The 27279-nt window shown below is 30.8% G+C and overlaps 3 protein-coding genes across 7 annotated transcripts in view; 2 read left to right on the plus strand and 1 right to left on the minus strand.

Annotated features, from left to right (window-relative positions):
* Window positions 1-10528, plus strand: part of LOC126748961 (uncharacterized protein DDB_G0283357) — an 89871-nt gene extending 79343 nt beyond the window's left edge. For all 5 annotated transcript variants that reach the window (XM_050458520.1, XM_050458552.1, XM_050458538.1 and 2 more), the window contains exons 11-17: window positions 1484-1668; window positions 1723-1860; window positions 7314-7418; window positions 7473-7614; window positions 7678-7779; window positions 7837-7941; window positions 9232-10528. In XM_050458520.1, coding sequence (XP_050314477.1) covers window positions 1484-1668; window positions 1723-1860; window positions 7314-7418; window positions 7473-7614; window positions 7678-7779; window positions 7837-7941; window positions 9232-9605 — 1151 coding nt within the window. In that variant the 3' untranslated portion in view covers window positions 9606-10528. The remainder of the gene's footprint in view (window positions 1-1483; window positions 1669-1722; window positions 1861-7313; window positions 7419-7472; window positions 7615-7677; window positions 7780-7836; window positions 7942-9231) is intronic.
* The window catches only part of LOC126749002 (phosphate carrier protein, mitochondrial-like), a 101200-nt gene that overhangs the window by 14580 nt on the left and 59341 nt on the right, over window positions 1-27279 (plus strand). The gene's annotated exons all lie outside the window — the stretch shown is intronic.
* Window positions 12517-27095, minus strand: LOC126749059 (transcriptional repressor protein YY1-like). The gene is made up of 6 exons (XM_050458675.1): window positions 26533-27095; window positions 25000-25185; window positions 24675-24897; window positions 24497-24616; window positions 21627-21737; window positions 12517-13790 (listed from the first exon to the last, which is right to left on the minus strand). Exons 1-5 carry the CDS (start codon window positions 26981-26983, stop codon window positions 21632-21634), a joined length of 1086 nt encoding a protein of 361 aa, XP_050314632.1. The 5' UTR covers window positions 26984-27095; the 3' UTR covers window positions 12517-13790; window positions 21627-21631.

The raw sequence follows: 27279 nt of genomic DNA on the forward strand, positions 1-27279 counted from the left end.
TGGTTCTGGAAAATAGACCAAAAGTTGATCAAAAAACCGATAAGATATTTGATATTTATTTTTGTCTCTCATCATAAACCATATGCATACATTTATTTGCGTGTTTATGAAAAAAAGTGTATACTATTGTAGTGTATATATATATTTTTGGAACAGTAAAAAAAAGGTAGTAAATATAAAAAAAATTATTTACACCACTGTATTCTAGAAAAAAATCTATCAGAATATTCTTTTACCTTTTCAATAAGATGAAGGATAACGGAGATACAAGGGAGGTCCCAAAATGCTACATTTTTAAAAATGCCCTATATCATAAAAACTTAAAGGGCTATTAAAATTTTGTTAACGGCATCTTTAGCTTCACGAAAACTGCATCTCTTTAACATTAAAAATAACGGAGACACCCCGCAAAAGTACCCAAAATGGGACATCCTATTACTATTATACATCCTGTACCTATTGTATATGGTAATTGATAATATTTTGAACGTTTTTAGATTCTCTTCTGGGAGAAAGATTCTTTCTTGAATCAAGTCACGTACCGTTCATTCAAACCTACTGTACCTTTTAAAGGATTTTTGCAGGTTTCTTGTCATTGCGTATTAAGTTCGCGCGCATCTTCTTAAATTTTAAATTAGACTTTTTGTCTTCGGGTCACCATCATCGATTGCATCTCTTCAAATACAAACCTAATATTGAAAAATAAAATTGGAGACTTTGGACTAAGCTTAATCTAACCTCAAATATAGGGTTTTCATTGATTATCTGTTAGTTTAAATTATTTATCGTAATCCAAGCAATTGATTCGTCGGGTTAAGGGATCAATAAATATAAGTGCAGATTTATTTAAGTTTTTAATTCAATATTACATTTTATTATTTATTCCCCTGTTCCCGATCCGGATATTCATATGAATTAGCAAATCACCGAATTCTTTGTTGAATTAATTTAGGCCCTATTATAATATCGTCTTAGGTACATTACATATTTATATTTTCTCTCTATCATTTTATTATTATTATTATTTTAATATCTGTGCTTCATGAATATTTCGTCCGACATAAACTTTACTGGAATTGTCCGTAAAAATTCTAACATTTCTCATCTTCCTTCACCTTATTATTAATTATCCAGTTAACTCTTTTCCTTGCTCTGGAAAAAATGCATTGTAAGTTTGAGTACATAGAAATTATTTTCAGTAGATAAAAAGAAGGTCATTCTTTAAGATAGCTTGTTAGATCCTTCGGTGTTAATAATTTATAGGTCTATTCCGGACCTACCGTAGACGCCACGTATATTTAACATGCCTTCATCAAGAGAATGCTGCTCCCTGTCTTTCAACTTTTTGATTTATGAAATAAATATGATTTTAATAATATTAAATTGTGGTTATTATTAAAATATACATTCCAATCAAGTGTAGCTTTTAAATATTTAAGCCATTTCATTCAAGTTAACTGCTATTTAATTTATTTGTTTGCAGGTATAGATAATTTTAGTGGTTTCTACGAAATATCAAAAATACAAGAGAACCTTATGGATGCGTTAGCAAGTAAAACAAATACTTTTAACATTAGGCCTCAAGAAAATCCTCCTACACACATTTCAAATGGTTTAGATCACAATATGTCAAAATTCTTTAGCGATTTTCATAAATTTAATAATAAGGTAATTTCTAGGAAGTATTGGGAGAAGGAATATTTCATGAAGATTGTATTGTAGGAGCCGCCTAGCCCATCGTCTTTTCAAAACGGTCTTAATGGTTTTCATAATGCTTACCATCACATAGTTCAACAGAAACAATTAGAGGAACAGCTTATGAATCTCTCTCTTAAGCAGAATAATTTTGGAGCACAAACGGTAAGATCTTAAAATACAAGAATACTTGAACAAGTATTCTGAAATGAAATATATTCAGGAATTACACATTATGATTATTTTAAATGATTAACACATGAAATTCAAATGCCGCAAATATTTATTACTTCTCATAAATGCCGTCAAATTTGTTTTTTCACAAAGAAACCTAATATAAAAAAAAGTTAATATGAAGTGTGTTTTATTCTGTACAAAATAGTTTTAAAAATTGCAAAGAGACGTAAAATATTCATTAACAAAAGCATAGCAGTATTGTATATTTGAAATTTATTAAATAAGAACTCTGTACTGCTGACATGTGGTGTTCCACAGTTTCGCAGCGTATGACTCCTTTATTGGATACGAGTAGCTTAAATAACTAAGTATGTTTTATCAAATATAAACTTGCGTGTATATAAATCGGCCCAGTGTAAACTTGATTTATTAACTATATTTTTTAAAATTATTGATGAGATCAAATAAAGAAATATGCTGTTTGAAAGGCAATTTAATATTTGTAAGTAGAAGTTCATTCCTGACGAGAAGTGGCTATAGTATTGCGAGTTAGGAAGGGCGGGAAGACTTTTCTCCACAAATGAAAATGCCTATTTTTTAGTCAAGAGTAATGCATTTTGATGAATTCAATCATCATCAGACTCTTACAATACATAGCTGCAATATTTACCTGATTTTTTTTCATGGGAGAAAATAAGGTTTTTTAAAAAGGACTTGGTCAGCGAGCTGTTACTCGACAATTGAATATGACACGCGCAGTTCGAAGAGTGTGCGGACGTTATGAAGAGACAGGCGGAAGGCAATTTACAACCGTAATGAACGCTTTATTTTGTCAACAACATTAAGAAATTAATGCTGTTATTAATTTATAAATGCCGTGTAAGTGCAACGGCAGCTCCTTGAGGTGCGACATTATAAAACTTAGGAGGAGGAGGTTAGTAAACTTAAGTAACTTAAAAATCTGTAAAAGTAAAATCTATGTACGTTTACGTTTAAATAATGAATCCAGTAATACGCGAAAGTTTTTAATAAAATTAGTAGAATTAGAAACTGTTACTTCTGATTTTTCTATAGAAATGTCATGTTATAATTTTAATAGCAGAATCGCAAGAATCGCCCAAAAGAATATGTTTTTGAAATAATAACATTTAATTTTTTTTACTAATAAATTGACCATGCATAAAAATGTTTTAATTTTTTTTTGCGGTAATCGCATGTCGAACGAAAAAAGTTCAAGAAATCAAATTTGCCCTAAAATGAATGGAAATTATAAAAATATTTTTTATTTTTAAGCAGTGGCGTACATAAAATTTCTCCAAAATATTTAGTTTACGTTCTTGTTTGCACGCGACTGGTTAAACTTAAAAAATTTCCTGCACCATAAAATGGCTGTTGATACTCAGATACTGTGTGCTAAATTTCATAAACATATCTAGGAAGTTTTTAAAGTTATGAAGAAACTAATTTCTTCTTAAGATTTTAACATCCTGTAGCTCAGAAATTAAGGGGTTTAGGACATAGCTTTATTTAATATTTTCTTTTTAAAATTACCTAAGGATTAACACCCTTAAAGATCAACTGTTTCTATAAAATCCTGTAATACCCGGTATATATTCAACATGTATTTATACACGTAAATTAAATAATCTAAAGAAATATGTTTATAAGTCTTTTGAGCCAGGAATAATATAACAACAAACAATAAATAATACCAAATGTTAAAAAACAGTAAGTAGGGCACAGATTTTTAAGTTTTATAATGTCATACCAAATAACTTTAAAAATTTTGGTAGTAATATCGGTTTAGATAATTGTTTCAAATATAAAAATATTTAATTTTTTTGAACAGGTAAAACAAAAAAAAAGATAAGTAGATTATAAATTGATGTTTATTATGACGGTTTGATGAATGTTATTATATTTTTTACTGTAAGAATTTTAGGTAGTATAGGTTATTTTGAATAGTCTAGTAATGCTTCAAGGTATTTTGATATAGATTTGATTAATTGTAGATTTTATAAAGTTTTTGTCATTTGTTTACAGTCACTAACATGTGTTTATACATTTATGTGTGTGTCCAATATTGTTTGATTATAACTTAGAATGTTAATTCTAATTTAAAATCCAAATAAAATATGAAATTCGTCGAGAAATTCCAATAAAAATCACTGCAATATAGAAGGCTCATCCACCACCCCGCCAGGAAAATCTTTGGCTTAGTTAATTTTGTAGTTCAGGTTGGCGCTGTAATTCAAAGAGATACGTTACCATTGCTGATTGATCTAGGGGGATATGTTTTGTGAACAATGGGGTCTGTTCTCTTCTCAGACGAGACCAGAATATGCTTCCATGGCTGCGATTGAAAAAGGAAAGTGTACCGAAGGCCAAGAGAGCGATTTGCAGATTGATGCATTCACGAGCGGGGTGCAATTTCTATGGGAGCTCGAACCGATCCTGAGTTCATTCGTAGCGGTTATTGTATTCACGGAAGAAGAGTTTTAACAGCTGCTAGATCTATCAAGGTTTTAGCAATTCATGTGGTACCTTAAGTCGACTACATTGGAGACGAATTTACCTTTATGAACGACAATGCAAGGCCACACCCTGCAAGAATCGTACAGTGTCCCATTTAGGGTACTTTTGCGAGATATCTCCGTTATTTTTAGAGATAGAGAGTTGCGGTTTTCGCGACACTGTGCTACTTTTTCGTAAAACTAAAGATACTGTAAACAAAATTTTCATAGCCCTTTTATTTTTTCAGATACAGGGCATTTTTGAAATTTTTGCATTTTGGAACCCCTCTCATATCTCCGTTATTTTTAAAGTTGTTGTAAAAGTAAAAACTCATTCTGATAGATTTTTTCCATAGAATCTACTGGTGTAGATATATTTTTTTTGATTAATAGTTTCTGGGTTATAACTCAAACTTATAATTTTTTTTTTAATTTTTTAAACATCCCGTATATTTATAGTTTATAATATTGGCATTTTTTTACCTTTCTAAAAATATATAACAATATAAACTTATTTTCAAAAATACGCAAATAACTAACAATTTTCTAAATTAAATGCATAATTTAATAGTAGGCCATAAATAAGAATAATAGACAAAAAAAAAGTTACAAATTAATAACAACGCATGGGGTATTGCATCATTCTAATTTTTTTTTGTTAATAAAAGAACATTTAAAACAAATATATAAATTTATAAAACACTATAAGAAAGCAACCATATAACAAAACAACATCGTAACATGTTCAAAATGACCACCATCTTCTCTGATACAAAATTGGCACATCTTTGTAACCCTTTGAATAGCATTGAAAATAATAATTTGTCTCCTTCTCAGATTTTGAAATTGCATATGAATATGCTAAATGAATTGCATCTTGAAGTTCTATTAGATTGTTGCATTGTCTTTTATACACTTGATCTTGTATATACCCCCATAAAAAAATCTAAAATCAACAGATCAGGGGACCGTGGATGCCATCTAACAGGTACGTTGGTACCTATGCATCTTTGAGCAAAGTTATTTTCAAGAAATGCCCTTACTAGCCCAGAGTTATTACTTGGAGCACCATCTTGTTGTAGGTAGACAGTGTTATATTGGGCTAGAGGGATATTTTCCAGAAATTCTGGAATAACTTCCTCAATTATGTCTAGGTACCTACGCGCTGTAAGATTTTTTCCAAAAATTCGGGATACTATTTATTTTCCCTAAATAAAACAAGACACTCCAACTCCAAAGCGTCCTTGTTGTGTTTTTTCATATATTTTTTTAAGATCCGTTGTGCGTCAGTTTTTGGCACTCCAATTTCTTGTTCGATTTTTCTGCATGAGCTCGAGGGTGTCGCTTCTATATAATCTAAAAGATCTATTTCGTTTTCTTCCCTATTTTCTTTATGGTAAGTTTTAGGACGCGGCTGAACAAAAGATCCGTGCTTAAGTAAATTATCCTTTAAACAAGCAAATATGCCAAAAAACGGTTGCCTTCTCTCTGGATATCTAACAAGGTAGTCATAAAACGGCTTCTAACTTACCTATGGAAATATAACGTTCCGAAGCTTCTTCAGCATTTTCATTGCTTTGTATAAATTATAAAACATACAAGCGTATCATAATTTTCAAATGCTGCCATTTTTTTGGCAAAATTCACAAATAAGAAAATAAATGGGTTTTGGAGCATAAAATCAATCAAAATGTCAATCAAAACCCGAAGATAGTTGACATTTATTTATTTGTCATTTTTTTGTTTCTTTTTATAAATAGCCATGGCCATTAAATTATGAATATTATCATTTAAATTTAGAAAATTGTTATTTATTTGCGTATTTTTGAAAATAAGTACATACTGTTATATACTTTTAAAAAAGGTAAAAAAATGCTAATATTATGAACTATAAATATAAAAGGTGTTCCGTTTAAAAAATCATAAGTTTGAGTTATAACTCAGAAAATATTAATCAAAAAAAAAATATCTACACCACTGGATTCTACGGAAAAAAATCAATAAAAACGAATTTTTACTTTTACAAAAACTTTAAATGTAACGGAGATACGATGAGGGTCCCAAAATGCAAAATTTTCAAAAATACTCTGTATCTTAAAAACTAAAAGGGCTATGATAATTTTGTTGACGGCATCTTTAGTTTTACGGAAAAGTAGCACAGTGTCGCAAAAACCGCAACTCTCTAATTTTAAAAATAACGGAGATATCCCGTAAAAGTACCCAAAATGGGACACCCTGTACAAGATTACATTGTAGAAGTCTGCTTTCGAATTATGGAGAGGCCAGCATACAGTCCTGACCTAAATTGGCTCGAACATTTATGGAATGAACTGAAACGAAAAATTTGTCCTAGCGTCAAATGGGGTGTAAGCACACCCCAAACTCGATCCCAGAGCTTTTTGTATCAATAAAAGAAGAATGGCTTAACATCCCACAAGAAATAATAACAAACTTGATTACATCTAGACCTAGTCGTGTGAGAGATGATATTAGGGCGATCGGAGGTCATATCCATTTTAAAAGGAATAAGTGTTAAATTTTAATTTCTCTATAACCCTAATTTAATTTTTTCAAAACATAAGAAGTAGAAATAAGTATTCATATAAAATCGTGTTAAATTACCTTTCAAACAGCATATTTCGTTTATTTTTGATCAGATGAATAATTTTAAAAAATATTGTTAAAGTCAAAAGGTCAATTCTTAGAAAATAGGTAATATGCATAGTCCAAAACGATTTTAAAGGATATGTTCAAATTTAGACCTTTATTAATTTAGTTTAAATTAATTAAATTTCTTTTTGTAGTTTTTTCTCCAGCGAGAAAAGTGGCTTTCTTGCGTAAAACACAAAATAAAATATCTCTTTCTTTCGCATACTCTCTGGCATGTATAAGAAATACGCTATTTTTAGAATTATGTGTGTTTTTCAGAGTATATACCAAAATAATATCCAAACACCCACATATACGAATGGGGACACGTCATTGTTAAATGGTGGTATTGGTTCTGTACATTGTCTATATTCCAAACCACAAGTAAGATCGCTAATATAAAATTGAATTTCCAAGTCTTACCTTATTTATTTTAAGGGAGTCTCACCACAAACTCAAAACACTAGAAATTCAGAGGCAGAGTTGGACTTCGATCCTTTCCAAGAAACACAAAAAGCATTTGCAGAAATTATGGCAAATGAACCAAGTCACAAACAACATAATCCAGGCCTAAATACAGGTAATTTTGCAATTTATATTAGGTCATACTAAGGATGGTAGGTAATGCATAATTTATTTTTAGGTCGTCAAATAAATGGGCTAGTTCATAATCAAAATAGTACACATATACCTCCACCACCTCCAGGCTTTTTACAACAACAACAAACGCATATGAACTCTTTCGGTAAGCAACACCTGATAATAACTATATACTTATTTATTTCTTATTTTTCTACTTTAGGTAGTAAAATTTTGCCTTTTCTAAATATGTCAAATAGTCAACAACAAATTAATAGTCCATCAAATAATTGGCCTAATAGCTTTAATTCACAAATGCAACAAAAAAGTAAGTATTTCCAATAATTATTATATTTCATATATTCTTTTAAAAATTCGGTATACTATATAACGATATATCATCCTAGTCTAGTCATCCCATCCAAAATTAGGCGTAGTCTAGTAGTGATTCTACTGCATTTCGACAGCAAAAAATCCCGTGTTTTTTTATTATTAAACTGTTCCTACAAAGCACACAGTACCTGTTACAAAAACGTAGCCATGAAAATGTTGTAAAATCCAATTAAAAACATTAGTTGTTGAAAAACAAATTTTTTAAAAGATATACTCAACGAGTAGGTTACATAAAAACGAGCTACGGTCGGAACGCTCTGATAGCGAGGAGGGCCAAAGGAGGTCAAGTTAGTTTAACCCAATTTGTTTACTAGGTTTTGACAATATTATTAATTGAAGATTCGCAAAAACAAACGATGGAAGCGAAAGACGTCGTTTACGAGAAACGATTGCACAATTTAGATGAAAAACTAAAACGAAAAATACATCAAAGTAACAATAAAAAAACAAAAAAACTTTTTTTTTTAAATTTAACAGTAACATTTTTTGTTAAATATTTGTCGTAAATTAATGGTACAAGTTTCATGTTCAACGCCAAACGTTAGCTAATGATCAACTCTTCTTTGTAACATACTATACCGTACATGTTTAAAAATAATAAAACAAAGTTGAATCTTTTATTTATTTTAAAAAACGTGTTTTGCTTGAAATTTTTGGTTGCAGCTCTTTTTATTCGATTACGGGAATTTTTTCCGTCGAAACGCAGATAAATCATACCTACAACTTTTTACTATTTTACTGGACTTCTTGACCTCCTTTCCCATTAAAAAGTTTCGATGTTATGCGATCCAGCTATTGCCAGAACAAAATTACAAAACTATTAAAAACAAAATTAATATTTTTTTTTAAATCCCATTGGAGTGTGAACAAAAACTGTGAAACGAAACTTTTCAACTGTTTCAATGATTTAGTTTTGTGGAAAAACAAACTAGGGGGAGGCGGTATGGAGTGTTAACATTACTACACACTTGCTCGTATTCTTTAAAATAATTACATGCAGATTTTTACTTCAAATAAGCCTTTGGTGAAATTTAGTAAAATATAGAAGCAAAAGAACGAATAGGTTTTTTTTAGTTGGGCTTAATGCAAATAATGAAATTTAATTTTAAAAAATGCCTAATAGTACTTCTGTAATTTACAAAAAAACAATTTTCAGTATTATCTCATTAAATAAATTGATTAAAAATTTCGGCAAACCAATTATTGACCAACACTATTTTTTTAGATATTACAAACACATGTAACGATTGGAAAGTATTAGACCCGGCCATCTTGAGCTCTAGCCGAAGCTACCAGCTACCTCAGATGCCACCTTCACAGGGTGTTCGAGATCCCTATGCCATGTCGCCCCTCGGCAGCCAGCCACAAATCACACAAAACGGCCCTGTAAGACCATATGAGTTTCCGCCGAATAGCAGCAATCCATTTTCGACGTTCACGCAACAAATACAGCAACCCAATTTAAATTCATTTACACACCTGAACACGCCCCAGAACGTGAATAATATAAATTGGTTTGCACCCAATGATATAAATTCACAAATTTCCAGCCCACCGGGTTTTAGAAATAGTCAGACGTCTAAGCAGCAAGAATGTTAAGGTTTTCTGTGGTAGATGTTAGCTATATATGGATCGTATTTATTTAATTTAAAAAAAAAAAGATGATTATTGATTTATTCAAGCAATAAATGCGGCATAACTCTTTATTTCTTTTAATTAACTTGTGCAATATTTCTGTCTTACCTTTTTTTTCTTTATTTGTCTTGACGCAGATCGACACGGCAAATACCTGGAGAGTTTTAGTGGTCCAAAAATATATGTTTTTTTTTTTATTCATATCTTTCAATGGTACAATCTTCCAGCCCATGATTAAGATAGGCCTAAAAGTAATGAATAAGTGACTTCCTAATATTATTTGTACTAATTTGGCATAAACATTTTTAACAACAATCTTTCTTGTAAGAACTCATTTTGTCTCCTTATACTTTTTTTTATCTAAAATGAGTGAAAAAAAAGAGTGAACTCATTATCAACCAATCCTAACAATTTCAAGGGTTTTTAAAGTTATATGAAGCTACTAAAAAAAAATTTTAAAGCTGTTTCGCCGGCATACCTCGTTGAATTCGTACGTTGTTGCAAGAAACTATAAGCATGTACTGTTGTTGTAAAGTTGATGTAAATTCGTCAGTATTAGGTATTGCAAGAAACTATTTTCAAAACCTTGTTCTATAAAGGGTTTTGAAATGAGTTATGATTAGAGTATAAAATATTTTTGCGCCCTTAAAACTGCCCAGGCAAAAAATGTATCAACTAAATTATTTATTTGTGCTGCATGAGACGTGCGATCCATAAACAAGCTATAGCAAAATATTCCTACTACCAAATCTTATCTAAATTTAAAAGATTGCATTATGGAAATTATAAAATACTGGTGCGTGGTCACAGAAAATTGAACTAATATTGTCTATTGATTTCAGTATAATTGAAAGTAAAACAGCTAAAATATAATGTATTACAGTATTGATTTGGGTTTTATTTATTCCCTTTTGAAGGGACTGACTTTACTGTATTTCTGATGTATTTCATTATAGTCAGTTGTCTTTTGTAATATATTTTCTTTTAAATTTTCCCTTAAAAAGAAATCGAGAGGCGTAAATCAACCACGCCTTTTGATCCTGGTTATACTGACTAAAATTTCAGGAGAAATCTTCGCTTAATGTGCTGGCGGCTCCAAGAGTGCATGTTATGTCGAATAACCTGTTTTAAGGTTAGTAAAACGAGATTCATGGGTATTAAATAGAGACAAATTTATATTAATTTAAATTTTAAAGTATTATTTTACGATGGTGTTTTAATCCCAGAGATCTTAATTTTAAAATCTGAAGCAACACGTCGGGTCGAACCCTGAACATATGAAATTATCAGTCGTAAAAGCTGTACATCGAGAGCTTGCGGGTAATGACAACCAGGTTCGTCGTCGACTTTTTTCTGCTTAGGTATTTTTTTCTAAGATTCTTGTTATTCCAGCGTAGGTAGGAGTGCAATTAGATAAGGATAAGGAATGTACAAGGAAGCAGAAAGGAAATATTGAGAAAAGAATGAAAAATTTTAAAAATATATTAAGTATATAAATAAACAGCATATAAAACTAAAAAAAAAATCTTCTGATTCAATTGCAAATTACCGACTGTAGATACCAGAATGTACTGACCTTAGGTTTGTTGTGAGTTAGGCACCATGTGTACTTCACTCTTTCCCACACTCGTAGGTGTTTATACTTCCCTAATCAAATCCGTCCTCGAAGAGTTCGATAATTTGACTGGGAGAATCATTCTTAATATGTTCCATCTTAGGTAAGGCATTGCCTAAGATGGCCTGTCAGATTCTCTCTAGTGCCGAACATCTGCATAGGATGTGCTATGAAGTCTCGTCTTCCTCCAGGCATAGTTTGCATTCGGTGATTTCCTATTAGGGCTTTTAGGTACTTCCTGTTGAGTTCTCTTCTGGTATCTGTTACCTTCCTTGTTACGTCCAGCATGAAAGCCTTCGCATGGTTGTGTCCTGGTAATCCTTCCCAGTAGCGCTTTGCTTTGTTGTGCACCAGGTATGTTTTGCCGTATTTTAGGCAATTCCTTATGCTGGCTCTGGGCCTATCAGGTTGAATTCTGCCCCTTTTTTGGCTAGCTTGTCAGCCGCCTCATTTCTTGAAAGCCTAGCATGTCCCGGAATCCATATTAGGGTAATTTTGTTCTCTTCCCCAAGCAGTATGAGTTCGTTTTTGCAGCTCCATATTACTCTTGATGTGCAAGTAGGGGATTCTAGCGCTTTTAGAGTCGCCTGACTGTCACTTTAGACTTTGATGGCCTTGTTTTTAAGTTGCATTTGGTTAAGCATTCTTGCACAGATTTCAATGACATGTCTTTCCGCCTGAAAAATTAGGTCTTAGGCCTGATACCTGAATTTCTTTGTCACATAATTAATCCCCAATATGGCAATGTTCACGGGCTTCTTGCATTTCAAGCCGCTGTATTTTATTCTTAGGGTAAGCCATTTCCACATAATATATACGATTTTCAGCTTTTAATGCTTGCATGGAAAAAGCTATACTTCTATTTAATAAGTTTAATTCGTCTTTTCGTATCTTTCCTTAATTATGTTACCTTCGTTCTTCAATCAAATTAGAAATGGTCGAAAAATAGATTCCGCAATTCTTTATTTTATTTTTAAGAATATATTATTCTAGATCTTGGTCTCATCTACGGCTTGCGATGCTCTGCAGCTCCATTTTTTCAATGATATCATCTTATCATCCTTTTTGAATTGAATTAGATCAATATAATTGAACAGAAGTAAACGATGTTTTGAGTCAATGTCAAAATCAAAAATTTTTAACATTGTGTTGATAATACTGTTTTTCATCTTACTATAATACTAATCAAATAAATTTTCCGGAAATCATTCATTTTCGTAATTTTCTTGTTTAGAAAAGGAGAAAAAATAAAACAAATAATGTAGTAAAAATCAATTTTAATGATTTAGATTATATTTACAGACTCCTATTGCTAACGTTTTAGCAACCATTTACATTTTAGACTTATTTACAATATAAGGTCAACAAAAAATTTCGGGGTAAGAAAGAGCTCAAACCGCAAGAGTTTATTTGTTGACTTTTATTGAGAAATTATCTCTAATTTATTATAAAAATAGAACTACCTGTTAATTTATTACCCTTCCGAGTCTACATCACATCACATTATTAACTTGATTTGTATGAGAAATTCTTAATCTTATAACGACCAATAGTTTTCCTAATGTTTAAACCTATTGGTGGCACTCAATATTTAAAACTGTACAAAAACTTATTTTCATGAAAATTCAATTTCTCACAAAAAAATTTATTAAACCAGAAAAAAAACCAAAATTGCATCAAAGAATATAGAACAATATTGTTAACCTGACTTACAATATTAATATTTACCCTGATGAAATCGTTTTTAACTGGAGAAAAAAATGTTATATTTGAACTTTTTTGATGCAAGCATTTTAATGTGCAACTTTTTAATGTAAAAAGAGCGACATTTTGAATATTAAATTAGGCACAAAATTTAAAATATGCTTCTAAAATTCTGCTTAAAAAAAAGCACAAGGATTAGCATAATAAAAATTAAAAAGCCTTAAATATTTGACAACCGATTTCTTCTCCAGTCTATTCTTTAGAGATAGTGGGAACATCCTTATGCTTTTAAAAAGTATCGTATAAAGAATTCTATTAAAAATCCATATAACACAAAGTATGGTATAAGCCAATATTATTTTATAATAATGCATACTAAATTGTGAAACAGAGGAGACCGATAATTTTCTAGGCGCAAAAATGTTTTTAATTTCTTGTTGATCTGTATAAAAACATAGTTCGACTATATTACTTTTTTATCATTTTAAAAGTGCTTCAGTCATAATAAAAAATAAACTTAGAAATTCTATACTTAAAGCTAAAGTGATATATGTTACATAGTAACAGTCCTGTTAAACCAGAATATTGAAATGGCCAATATACCATGTTTCTTCTCAACCCAAATAACCTATGAGAAGAATCATAATATTAAAACAAAATATAATTCGCCGCATTTTTCCAAAAGAAATATTTTGAACTCAACCAGCTGGTAAAAAGTGGGAATTGGGGCATTATTGTTTGTGCCGCAAAATCAATAACCTAAAAAACTATATTTGGTTTTTACAAGGTAGATTCTTTTCTTGAAGCTATTTTCTTATGTACAGAGCATCCTGAAAAAAAGAGATTAGAATTAACACTTTTATTTTAGAAATATTGCAAAAAATATAATGGTGTTAAAGTAAAATAGTTAACATTATTATTTAATTACAGAAAATATAATTGGCTGTTACCCGTTAAAACGTAGCTATTTATTGGTTTTAATTCAATGATACTAATGGAATAATTAAACTTAAGATGCAGTAAACAAATGTATGTATTAGTATGTAGTAACGTATTAAGCAAATAAATATCTACATTTTCTATGAAACGCGGTCAAACCAATCTGTAAAGCCAAATTTGAAAAAGAAAAATTTGCATTTCTTTTGAACAATAAAACTTTTTTACGAAATTTCAATAACAATTATAAAATTGACACGTAGAAACCTATAGGCCCGGCCTAAATAATAAGCCCAGCATAATCAAAGCCGTAAACGTTTTGTCTGTTTTTTATTTGGGTGTAGGCGAATTAAGTTTGCTTTTGTTAGTGATGTGCCTTTATAGAGCTTATTTATTTTTCAATAATTATTTATAGGAGCATGGATGCAAAAAAAGACGACTTAAAATTATATTAAAAAAACACTTCTGCCGAGAATGTTAAGAAAATGAAAAAAATAGGGGATGCAACGCTCTGCCAATTTAAACGCACTAGGTCGGAAAAATAGAAATTTAAATCTTTAAAAAATTTAACAGCTTCGATGAGATGCAAATCCTATTATAGACACAAATTCAAAAATTATACCATTAAAGAAAAATAAGAGCAAAACTAGCAGTGCTTAACAAACTAATTCCATCTAAAAAAATATTTCAGAGCACTTAAAGGATGGTAATAAGTTAAACAAGCAGTTTTTTACTAACTCAGGTATTTCCATTTGGAAAGGTGTAGAATATCATTATCAAGAAAATAAAGAAAACTGCTTTTGAATGTTACGGTCTCCACAATATTTTCTTGAGCTTTGTTAGGGTTACACTTGTCAGGTTAATCAATGAATACTTAAACAACTATTTTCAAATAGAAAAAAGTCGTCCATTTTCTCAAAGAGAGCTAGATTTTAAAATCTAAAGAGGACTACACAAACTCTCGGTCTCGTTGTGATGTTGCCCTTTTCTCTAATATACATTATCTACATTCATTTGACTTTGAATACTGACTTCTTTATACAGGGTGTCATTGAAAAGGTGTAAAAAAATCGAAAAGGAAGGGCACTTAAAGAGTTTTGTTTTAACATGTAAAAAATTAAATAAAACTTCGAAAAAAAATCCTCTGCCATAAGTTTTAACTCTAAATTAAATGATGATACTGGCAAAGTTTACTGAATAAAATACAAGTTGCTTCACTCGGCGAAAAACCTTTTATATTTCGATCTCAAAGGCAGGCCGCCGAGCTCCTCGCCGACGGGGAACTAGTAAAAAATGTAAAGGGGAATTCTGGTAAAAAATAGGTATTATTTTACGAGTTTCGTCTAATTCGAACTGTAGGGGAAGACGGAGCACGATTTTATAATAACTTTATTATCTGGCATAAAATTATTATTTAATGTACCTACTTGGGAAAAATATGTAAATTGATAATACTTTAAATTATTTATTTTTATAGCCACCAAACTAAATAAATTTTACATTATCAGAGTTTACGTAATTCAAGAACTAAATGGTTAAATTTTTTTTGTTAATAATTAGGTACTTAGGTAACAATGTAGTCTCTTAAGCTGGATTTATACAGACAAATAAAGAAAAATAAAATAAGAAGTTGACCAAAATCCAACTTTCATATTTTATTTTATGTGAAAACGAAACTGCGCACGTTATTTTGGTCACAACACACCCTCTCAAGACAGAGAGGTACTATAACCTGGCATGTAATTGGTTACCCTTATTTCTTATTTGTTATTTTATTATATATATATATAAATATATATTTTATATATGTATTTTCATTTTTCGGACATCTAAAAAACATTAAACCACTTCCACGCTTTGTAAAACAACTGTGTACCGAACAATAAGTCGACATTTTAATATAAAATTGTAATAGATTATAATAATTTGCCAGTCCACTGAGTCCACCCGGTACAACTAGTAATAAAACGCTCGCACATCAAAACGATTTAAACTCTACTCACTGTGTAACCCAACAGATTCGATTGTAGGACCGTCGCCCGGCAAATGAAGTGAGGGGCGGTGAATAAGTAATTCGGCGCGTGGAGCCCAGTGAAGCAACTTGTATTTTATTCAGTAAACTTTGATACTGGTTTCTGGGTTCAAATGCAGGTTCTTAGGCGCTAATGAATTCTAGCAAATATCCGGTAAAAAGGTGCACTGCGATTTGGATATTTTTGGACATACAAGCGCTCAGCCAAAAGACCGTTTCCGTTCGCACTTCATTTTAATTCAACAACTATACACTATAACAGCACACTTCAACAACAATAAACTGAAAAAAATACTTGTGAATCAGAATTTTTTTTTGCGCACATGTAAAATATTGCAAAATAAGACCGCATATCTTCAATTAATCAAATAAGTATGCATTTAATAAGGAATTTTGGTATTTGGTTTACTTCATTTTTTAAAGCAACAAGATGTTTTAAAAAATCTAACCCTAACTCATGCATTTTCCGCTCTATACTTATAGGAACTTGTTTCACTACTTTTAGGAGTGCTATCAGCCATCGATTCTTTTTACACTATTTCAGTGATCCTGTATATCTTAATGATATTTTTAAAAAAATGCTTGATATATTATTAAAGGGTGACAGTAGTCTTGTTAAAATAAGTGAAAGTTTTTATGATATAAAGTGATATTTTTCGATTCCTACAGAATCAATCAAATCTACAAATCAAAAAATTTCATCTGGCGTCATTGCATCAGAGATATTGCAAGCAAACAAACTGCCCGTAGTTACAGGGTATGCTAATTCTAGCCTTTTAATGTTCTAAGGCGAGAACATTCTTCTTCAACAAATTGAAGAGAGAACAATTTACAAAATTTGTTTTATTTTTTGCTTAAAAATACTAAATTTAGCGCCAAACAGATTTATTTGTCCGAGCAGGCTAGCATTTATTTGTCCTAGCGCTGCGAACCAGTCGAATAGTTGTTTCATTGATGCTGTAGTTAGTGTGGTGAAATGGTATTACAAAACATTCAGACTGTCTGATATTTCGAGAACGAATTCTAAGTTTAAAAAGTTACAACAACTGAGAACATTCTATAGAAGCACTTTATAATTTATGTAGAAAACATAAATCTCGTAGTATTCTTCTCGACTCTGTAATGAATTTAGACTATCTCTCATCCACCGATAGTTATATTCGTCCCTGTAATATCCACTAAAGGCTCTTTTGAATTCTCAAAAATTTATTCTCGACTTTTTTCACCCAATGTAATAATAATGATCACTCAATGTAAGATGGAGACCAAACAACTGATCTTTACTCCAAAGTAAGTCTAACAAGGGAGCAATAAAGCTGTCTGAAAGTAAACCTATACCAGTCAACACTTGACTTCCGAATGAAACCATTAGTTATAGGATTGATGGGGGGTCTCAAATGATAATTTTGAGTCTATCCAGATTCCCATCTTCGAAACTGTTTTAGATCCAATTGGACGATTATTTATTGGGTTCATAAAATATACAGGTTTTCTTTGCCTTAAAAAAAAAAATTTATGGCACTTATTAATTTTAATTGACATTGTGTTAAATTGAGCAAAAGAACTTTTAAGCACTTTTTACGGTATAATTTAATAGACATTTTAAGTGATCTAGTACTAAGGACCTCTTAAAACGGAGTCCTTAAAACACATTTATCTTGTTTATTTTACCATGGGCGGACTAAGTTGTACATTATGATGCTTACAGTTTTAACACCCTGTATGATAAAGACTATGAAATAATAAATATGGATAACTTGACCCCTAAACTAAAGAAAAGGCACTCTTGTTCATTATCGATAAAATAAACCGTTTTGGGGAAACAAAATAATTAAGGTATCACTGCTTTATTTAAATTAAAAAGAACCATGATATGTTTTTTTTTTCAGCGATGCGACAATTATTCAAACGACAGAGAAGTTCCATTTTACGTTGTTTAATCTGAACAGATACATGATTTTAAAAATGCAGTGTGGTTCTTAGAAAGGCACTCTAACGAAATTGGTTAAAAAAACGTAAACCTATGTTTTTCTTGAAACGAAAAAACAACCTGAAAAAGAATGTAATAAATAAAGAAGCTAATAATTAATTAAAAACTTCAAAAGTAGATTTAACATGGGTTCCGTGACGTCTGATATACTCGCGGATACGACGAATCGTGGACTGCTGTACTTGCCACAACAACCTTGGATTGTTTCTTATCACATCACAATGAATCTTGGATTCTCTGTAAAAGTTCGTCCCGAGTATCGATAGTAGTTGAATACACCAAAGTTTTGAGGTGAACCCGTAGGTAAATATCCAATGGCGTTAAATCGGGAGGCCGAGGAGGCCAGGCAATGTATCCTCTACCTAACCAACAGTTTGGAACAACGTTATTCAGGTGGTTCCTTACAGCAACGCTGAACTGTGGTGAGGCTCCATCATGTATAAAATGCATATAATAACATGTTTCGATGGATCGCAAGTGGCAAATGCTCTATTAAATCTAGAAGGTTGTTCTGAAGGAACTCTAAATAAAGTTCTCCATTCAATCGTGGCGGTAATACGAATGGCCCAATCAAAAAATTGCCAATGATTCCTGTTCAGATATTAATTAATTGAAACTGATGTTGATGATGCGAAACAACAGCGGCATGAGGATTTTCATCAGCCGATACATGAAAGTTATGCAAATTCACAATGTAATTTTTGGCAAATCCTGCTTCATTGGTAAAAAGAATAATACTAATGAAGTTTGGATTGGTTCGCTGCTGATCTAATAGCCAGTTCGCGAACTGTACTCTATGAGGAAAATCTTCACGAGTTATTTCATGCACTTTTTGAAATGATATATGTATAACAGCTGTTCTTGAAGTACTTTATGTATTATTGTTTTTAGTGTATTAAGCTGAGCGGTTAGTTTTCGAGTTCTCGTTAAAGGAATATTAGCTACAGCATCCAAAATATTTTCCTCCAATTGTACTGTACTTACTGTTCTTCTCAGCATCGGTACTTTTTTCCCAAAACTTCCTAAAATTACAATAAAGAAAGTCAATAATATCACCTTAATAAGTGGAATCGCCTACCAGTTTCCCTTAGACATTGGTCAATTCGTTGAAATGTCTTTTGATTCGGAATAGTGCGATTAGTAAATCTTTCTTCATACAGCCTTTTTGCTTCCAATGCCAAACAAATGTGTGTGTTCTTTAGTTTAAGGTTCAAGCTATCCATACTTATTATTTTATCTTTATCATAAAGTGTGTAAAAAAATTAGGATGCCAATCATGCATGCATGATTGTTATCTTATATTTATTATATCTCGTCAATTTTTTTTTAAAGCTTTTGTGCTACTCCGTTTTTTTACATCGTCACAAAAACAAATAATGATTTTAGGATCAATGTTTTTAAGCAGAGCAGATAAAAAAATATTGAATAGGAAAATATTTCTGTTTGGATAAAGGGCAAATATTAAATATATAGATTTCCTCCCAAATTGCTTTATTGTCTTAATTTTTTCTTGTTATCTCCATTATTTTATAAGAGGTAGATAATTTCACGAAATATTTAGTGGTAGTTAAATTTTATTAATTTTTAATTCATTTTGAAATAGCAAAACTCATAAATAGTATGTTATAATGTTATATATATGTAATGATTCAACATTGTAATAATGCTAACTTCTAGGTTAGAAAAAGTTTGTAATACTAAAGGCATTAATATACTGTACAGGTTCCAGACAAGGACTCTTTGTTTCTATACCTTATTAATATCTTAGAAAAGAAATAAATATTCTATTCTAAATGTAGATTATAAAAATTGTAGTATTAGCTCTTTACATAGAAAGTATAAAAAAACTCATTTCTCCTTTCAATTGACCAATGCATGATGGTTGTATTTTATTAATTTTTTATTGCGAAGGTATTGTTGCTATAAATTGTTAGAGATTGGGATGATTTAATTAATTAAGTATATAGATGTTATATACTATAATTAATTAAGTTTCATAAGTTTGTGTTGATGTTTTGATATCTATAAGATCCTGCTCAGGACATATCTTCATTATAGTAGCAATTGTAAAACCATAATAAAGTTAAGTTAGAAAGAGTTTTTTAATTTCAACAACTCAAAAACTTTAAGCAAAGTAAGACATAGTATAGTATAATATACTCAGTTATAGTTTTTTTAATAACTATGAGGTATAAATTCCGAAATTCAAACTATTAATAATAAATTTCACAAATGAGAAATGATTAAATAAATAACTTCTTAGATTTCAATCACAAATCAGAGTACCAAGTCCCAACACTCCAACTGAATTTTATTGTTTTACATATCTAAATATTCAATCAGCAATTGGTCAACATTCATTTTAATATTAATACCCTGTGTTATTGCTAACCACTCGATACACAATGGTATAAAAATACTGTGTGTGCACCTTTAAACATTAAAGTTAATAACTCAGTTAATAATAACAACAATAATTGATAAATCGAACCCAAAAAACAAAAGTAAAAATAGCACTCAAAAACAAAGCAATAAATAAACCTCTTTCTAGTCATAATTATATATTATATTTTATATTAAATAAGAGATTGTATATTTATTATCAATTATCCATTTATTTATTTATTTTTTTACTTTAAAATATTGATTGGTCTTAATATTAATTGGAAGATCATTAAATATTTGTGGTCCCACACAATAATTATGATTCTGACAGAGAGCATGCTTGAGACTTTGCAGAGCTACTTTTTGTTGTGAAGCATTTCTTGTGCTTTGAAATGTATCAAATTTTTCTTATAGTAATTAGATTTTAGCATAAATCGAATTACCCCTTTTATATATATTTGTTTAATGTTTAATAAACCTCTTTCTCTAAAAAGTAGTTCCGATGGATACCTTTTGCTTATAATTATCCACTTTTGTACAACGTGTGATTTAGAAATTACTGTAGGTCCTACGTTACCCCAAATGAAATAAGAAATCACAGACTCAATAAGTGCATAGTAAATCGTTCTAAGGGTTACCAATGGTAATATATTCCTCAATTCATAAAACTTAAAGATTAATTTTTTGATCTCTTGAGTAACATATTTTAAATGCTCTTTCCACTTTAAGTTTTCATCTAGTATGTTGTGTGAGGTAGATAGTGAGCATGTAGAGAGTGAAAAAAAGGCCATAAAGGGTTTTCTACACCAGAACTATAAAAGATATGATAGTGACCACGAAAATCCTATAAATCTTTGATTATACACATATATCAAGGATTATAATATATGATATATAGCTCTGAGGATGATCTCTGATGAAGAGAGATTGAAACGTTTGAAATACTTTTTTTGATCTATACCCAACCCAATGCAACCACAAAAATTAAACAAGCTTACAATTTGAGGTCACAAGAAATATTAAATCACTTTATTACTTCATTTATTCTGACACAATGATAGTTGTAATATTTTTTTACAGGTAGTAATTGTAAGGCGTTAATAATTTATAATTTAATAATTACTTATAATTAACTTAATAATTTAATAACGTAAGAATAATCTCGCCATTCTCACTATTATTTTTCCAATAAAGACATTATTTATTTTATTTGAAATTTTCGACTAAAACCCATTTTTGAATATTTGTTAGCCCAATAAACTTAAAAAACTATTAAAATATTATTATCCTGTTAGTAAATAAAACAATAATTTTCACACTTACCTAAATTAATCAGTATAAACAATGTATTCTGGATCTGCCACCTCTACTTGGACAAATGGGGACTGCATCATATGCATATCACTGGCCCTATTTTGACCACTATTTCTTGATCTAAAATTACAATTTAAGTTACAAAAAAAACATAATTTTGAATTGTAATATGCTGTTCAACTTTCTACACTTATGGACATTGCCAATGCTAGAGGAGATATATCCAAATTGTGGCTAAGTGTAATGAAGCTATAGTGTTTATATTAACTTATACAATTACTTTCTTTAGTGCATCCGTGAAATAATTTTAATGGAGTTATAAACAATAATGATAATAATAAGTTTCAATAACGATTTCCCAATTTCAGTTACATAATCTTTTTACCTATCCAAAAAAAGAAAAGAGTGTAAGCAGAAGTGTAAGTAAAATATTTAAACTAGAGAACTGTGATAAAGGCATTTGACAAAGTGACTTATGAAATATTCTGAAAGCAGTAAAAAAATTAAAAAGAGCAATATCTTTACACTTTTTATTGACTAGTCTACACAATCTAGTTAATTGACTATTCATACCATAATTTGTTGTGTGGTATTTCACCGAGAACGATTTTTGATCATGGGTGAGTTTTTGAGGGACATTAAGAGTTATAATATCTTAAAATAGGTCTATTCGGAACAATTAAATACATCACAACAATTTTATATAAAGTGAACAGATCAAGTATAGTGTGAGAAGTATTGAGACGATCTTTCAAAGAATTTAGATCTAAGAGATTTTCCAATTGTAATCAATGTCTTATGTTATATTGTGGTGACCAAATTGGACTAGCATATTCTAATATAGATCGCTCATAGCTCATAGGCTTATGCACTTGATTGACTATTACAGAAAATAGATGAGATTTTCTTTTAAATTATATTATCTAACAATTTTGCCACTATGGACATTTTTTAAATTGGACAGTAATTTTTAATATCATGCTTATCACCATTTTGAAAGACAGGTATTACAAATGACAATTTCCAAAAGTCAGAATAGATACTAGAATTTAATAAAACACATTGACAATTTGTAAAAAACAATACAGGTAGGCTATCGGGACCCGTTCCCAAATTTGGTTTAAGATCACTAATAGAATTAAAAACTAATTAGATTTTGCCCTCAATATCACAGTTAGGATTGCATGTTACAATTTAGCTTTTCATGTACAGAGCCAAAATGATCTGAAAAGAAATCTGCAATTTGATATGTGCTTTCACTAATTTGGTCACCATAAGACATTGAACTAGATAACTCAGAGTTTTTATTTTTACTACTGATAATATTTTGGATCATGTCACTGTGATTTTTGCAGCTTATATTATACATTCCTTTACACTGCACGATAAAAAGTGAATTGTTGATAGTCAGCTACAGAATTAGAAAGTTTCCATTTTTTATGCCTAACTTTTTTATTAATAATAGCAGATTTTAGCTCTTGACTATACAATTCTGGAAATTTTTTGGTTTTAGCTTTAAGCCTGGAAACATGAAACTATAGCTCTCAAAATAACATAGTAAAAAACATTTAGAGCTTTATGGATATTCAGACTATTCAGAATCAAATTCTAATCAATATTTGTAAGATAGAGATTAGGACCTATATAACCCATTAATTTAAAATTATAGTATTTATATTCACTACTAGACTGACTATACAAGGATCATCATTTTAATTAAGTGAAAAATTAAATATAATCGAAAGATGACATATATCACAGGGCAGTAGAGAGGTAACCACACTTAAGGTAACCACAATATCAGAGTTATCTTAGAAAACAAGATCGAGCAAAGAGCCGAGAGTATTTTTTATGTAATTTTTTTAAAATAGGTTAAGAAATCCAAAGTGGTCCACTAAATAAGAGGCCTGGAGGGGAGCTGATTGTCCTTCAATAATACCGTACTCGTCATTGTCCAATGCAATACTGGGTAAATTGGAATATAATAATAATAATAATAATAATAATAATAATAATAATAAGCCTTTATTTCCAACAGGCAACTGGCCCAATAACAGGAAACAGTAAAACAATGAAAAATATAGTTTAAAGAAAAAAACACAAAACAAACCTAAAAGAATGAATGAAAAGAAAAGAAAAAAGTAAAGTCACAATCTCACAAGTTATCCAAAAAATTAGAACAAATGAATTGAACCGTTCCAATAGTTGCCAATGATCAAACCCTCTAACTGGATATATGCCATCCTGCCTAAAGGCCAAAAACTTAGCAAATCTACGCTGAACAGATTCAAGACCAACATGATTCTGATAGAGCGGGTTCCATATACCATAAGAAACTACTAAATTTCTCAAAGACAACTTTTCACAAGAGATTACATTAACCAGGTTATTTTCTAAATCATTTGTGATTGCCTCATCGGATGTATCAACTATCAAATTGCCCACAAGGAACCCGTTACATCCCACTGCTGCATATAGATGACCCAATTTTGAGCTTATGCAACCGTAAACACTCCTAATAAGTATCATAAATTTTGAGATATCATATTAAAAGAAAAAATATAAGTATAAGACAAATTTCCAGAAACTATTATTCAAAATATGTCTTCGAATATAAACAGCATTTGTAAAATTAATTAAAAAAAAACAAAAATCTTGGAAAATGATGAGATATTAAGTAATAAATATATTACAACAGGCTTAATTTATATATGTAACAAAACACTGTGCTTAATTTGTTGCCACACTGCTCTAAGTATAAAAATTGTATAATATCAATTGATACCTAGACATTAAATGGATGGATTTATGCTATCTGGATATTATAAAAAGATAAATGTAGTTACCTCAACACATTAAACAATATATATGTAACTTACTTGGCTTTAGCATGTGTCAAGATATGGCTTTTAAGATTTGTTGACTGGGCAAATTTTTTGTTGCAACCATCAAATGGACACACGTAGGGTCTATCTCCAGTATGAATTCTTACATGGGTCCTGAAAAAAAAAGCATTTAATTATATGAATTATACCTTGTGGGTTTAGTGTAGCTCACCTAAGATTAAAATCAAGGCTAAACCTTTTGCCACAACCTTCGAAGGTACACTGAAATGGTTTTTCGCCAGTGTGTACCAACTGATGCCTTTTTAACTTGCTACTTTCTACAAATGCTTTTCCACATTCTGCACAAACATGAACTCTAGGACCATGTGTATGTAAGTGCTTCCTCATTGCAGAGTTATCCCTAAACATTTTATTGCAACCTTTATGAGGGCAAGCTAAAAATATAATGTGTAATTAGAAAAATGTATAACATTTCTATTACATTAAATTATTTAATTCCATATTTTTTCATAAAATGTAAGTTAAACTATTCTTACCAATAGTTCTTTCTGACATGTCTTGATTAGGTCTTCTGACTCTTGGGCTTTTTAAACCAGGTCTTGCAAATTCTGCAAGTTGTTTGGGGTCAGACAAGTCCAAGCCTGGCATTCCTTCAGTTGCTAGTTTTTTGCCAGTCATATATTCAGTGTAATCTGGGTCAGGCTCTGGATTAGAACCTTCATCTTTTTAAAAAAAGTAAAAAAATATATATATAGTTTATTAAGTTTAATAGAAAGGTTTATAATGCTATTTACCAAACCTCTCAAGTGTTGATCATGGAAATCTTCGAATAACTGTTTTAATGTCTTTTGAACAATTTTTTCAACATAACTCAAACTGATTTGTATAGATTTATTCCTATAGGCAATTTTTAATTTAAAAAGTAAAGGGTATTTTAGAAACTATTCTACAGGTTGCTATTATAGTCACTACACTGCTGACAAAATCCATTTAATTTTCAAACTAAAATAACTTTAAATTTTTGCCAATTTAAAAAAAAGAGAAGTTAGCCAGACATCATGGACACTTATCAGATATACAGTATAACAAGAAATAAGAATGAGTAAACAATAAAGAATAAACTTTTTATTTACTTTCATGAATATAGAGAAAATGACCTGCTAAGTACTTAGCAGGTCACCTAGCTATAAGGTCTGATGATGCTTCATTAGCGAAACATGTCACCTGAATAATTAAAAAGACATTTTGAGACTGAGACTTGGAGTTTTCATTTTTTCTCTAGTTACATAGGTCTCTTTGAGATAATGGACGAGTTCTTTCAATTTCATGAATATATTTTTAAACAAAACTAAGATTTTTGAATAAGACTTAAAAGCTGAAACAAGAAATTTTAAAAATGTAGCAGAAAAAAAATCTTTTAAGACTTAAGTTCTAATATTTGTTAACTTAACAGAAAGTTTTGTAAAATCCTGTATACAATATCAAAAATTTACTCACAAACTTGTTGACCCTTCTAACATGTCTCTATTATTTTTCTTAAACAGTTGGATAATATACAGTATAATATGTATATTTATTAATTATGTGAGGCCCCTGCAGGGAGAGAAATAAAACGGGAGACTCCGAAACTCCTTTATTGTCGTTTTTTATTAAAAATCATAAACATTACTTTTCCGACATCCTATTTTGCCTCCAAACCATTTACGCCATAAATCATAAAATTAAAATAACTTTATATCTACTAAAACAGGGAAAATTTCAAATTAAAAGCCTCGGTCGCCATGATGGATTTCCATTGCAAATCATTCCGCCATTTAAAAATATGGCAGAAATAAAGTATGGCGGCTCGTAAAGCACAACAAACTAGAGTTTCCGGGCTTACTTGTTAAAATATAGTTCGTTAATCAATTTTCCCCGTTAAAATTACACCCATAGTGTCCCTAAGTCGTGACCCTATTGACCTTCAAGCTGACCAGCTAACAGCCGCTTTTATCGACGGACAGCTAACCAATATAAAGTAAAACAAAACACAAGCAAACATAATTTTAATACATCGTTTTTTAACCTACCATCGCTTGCACCAGAAGCCCACATTGTAACAGAAAACTCGCCTTCCATAGTTTTTATCTGCACCTGCTTTTGTTCCCATTTTCTCGGCTTTGACTCTACGTGCATGTCGCTAAGCAAAAACTCGTTTTCTCGTTTAATCACACACCGATTTTTAATATGCTTCCTTTTTTTCGAAGGCCCCGCAGTTGTTTCCACATACAAATCCCCTTGATCGGGCACGGGGACTTCGTAGAGGTTCAACGGGTCCCCCGAATCGTCTATAATTTCTTCGTGCGTTTCCAAAATAAGTTCTCGACCCTCCAGGTCTTGCGGTGTCATCATAGGCTCGCCATATTCGACGATTGTTTCTACGGTATCCGACATATCCACTGGAATTGTCTCTATTTCCACGCATTCTTGGATGTCTGGCTGTATTTCCACTTCACACATAACATTGGGATGATCCGCCATAATTCAAAAAGTTGTTTATAAAAGATGGACGAACAAATATGGCCACTCGTAACCACAATGGCTGCCGCGAACTGACTAATGGTTGCCGTTCGGCCATCTCTTGTGCAGGAACGTATCGGTTTGCCCTCGTATATCGCCCGTCCTATCTTCGTCTCACTCGTTAATCGAAACTTGATAATGCCGCTTACAGGTTAAACAAAGATAGGGCGCTGGACCGACCGTTGTGACACAGTATTTATTGGGAGAAAAAGATTAAACTACAATTCGACGTGACTCTTGCAGGCGTGGCCTAAGGT

The sequence above is a fragment of the Anthonomus grandis genome, chromosome 2 (genome assembly GCF_022605725.1).
Source record: "Anthonomus grandis grandis chromosome 2, icAntGran1.3, whole genome shotgun sequence".
Lineage (NCBI taxonomy): Eukaryota > Metazoa > Arthropoda > Insecta > Coleoptera > Curculionidae > Anthonomus > Anthonomus grandis.

Bases quoted from the DNA above. Each gene is read 5' to 3' on its own strand.
- LOC126749059 (XM_050458675.1), bottom strand. From the start codon at position 26,983: ATGGCGGATCATCCCAATGTTATGTGTGAAGTGGAAATACAGCCAGAC. The intron at 25,186-26,532 runs GTAGGTTAAAAA...TTTTTTAAAAAG, and splicing joins GGCTTCTGGTGCAAGCGATG to ATGAAGGTTCTAATCCAGAG. The intron at 24,898-24,999 runs GTAAGAATAGTT...TTATATTTTTAG, and splicing joins CATGTCAGAAAGAACTATTG to CTTGCCCTCATAAAGGTTGC.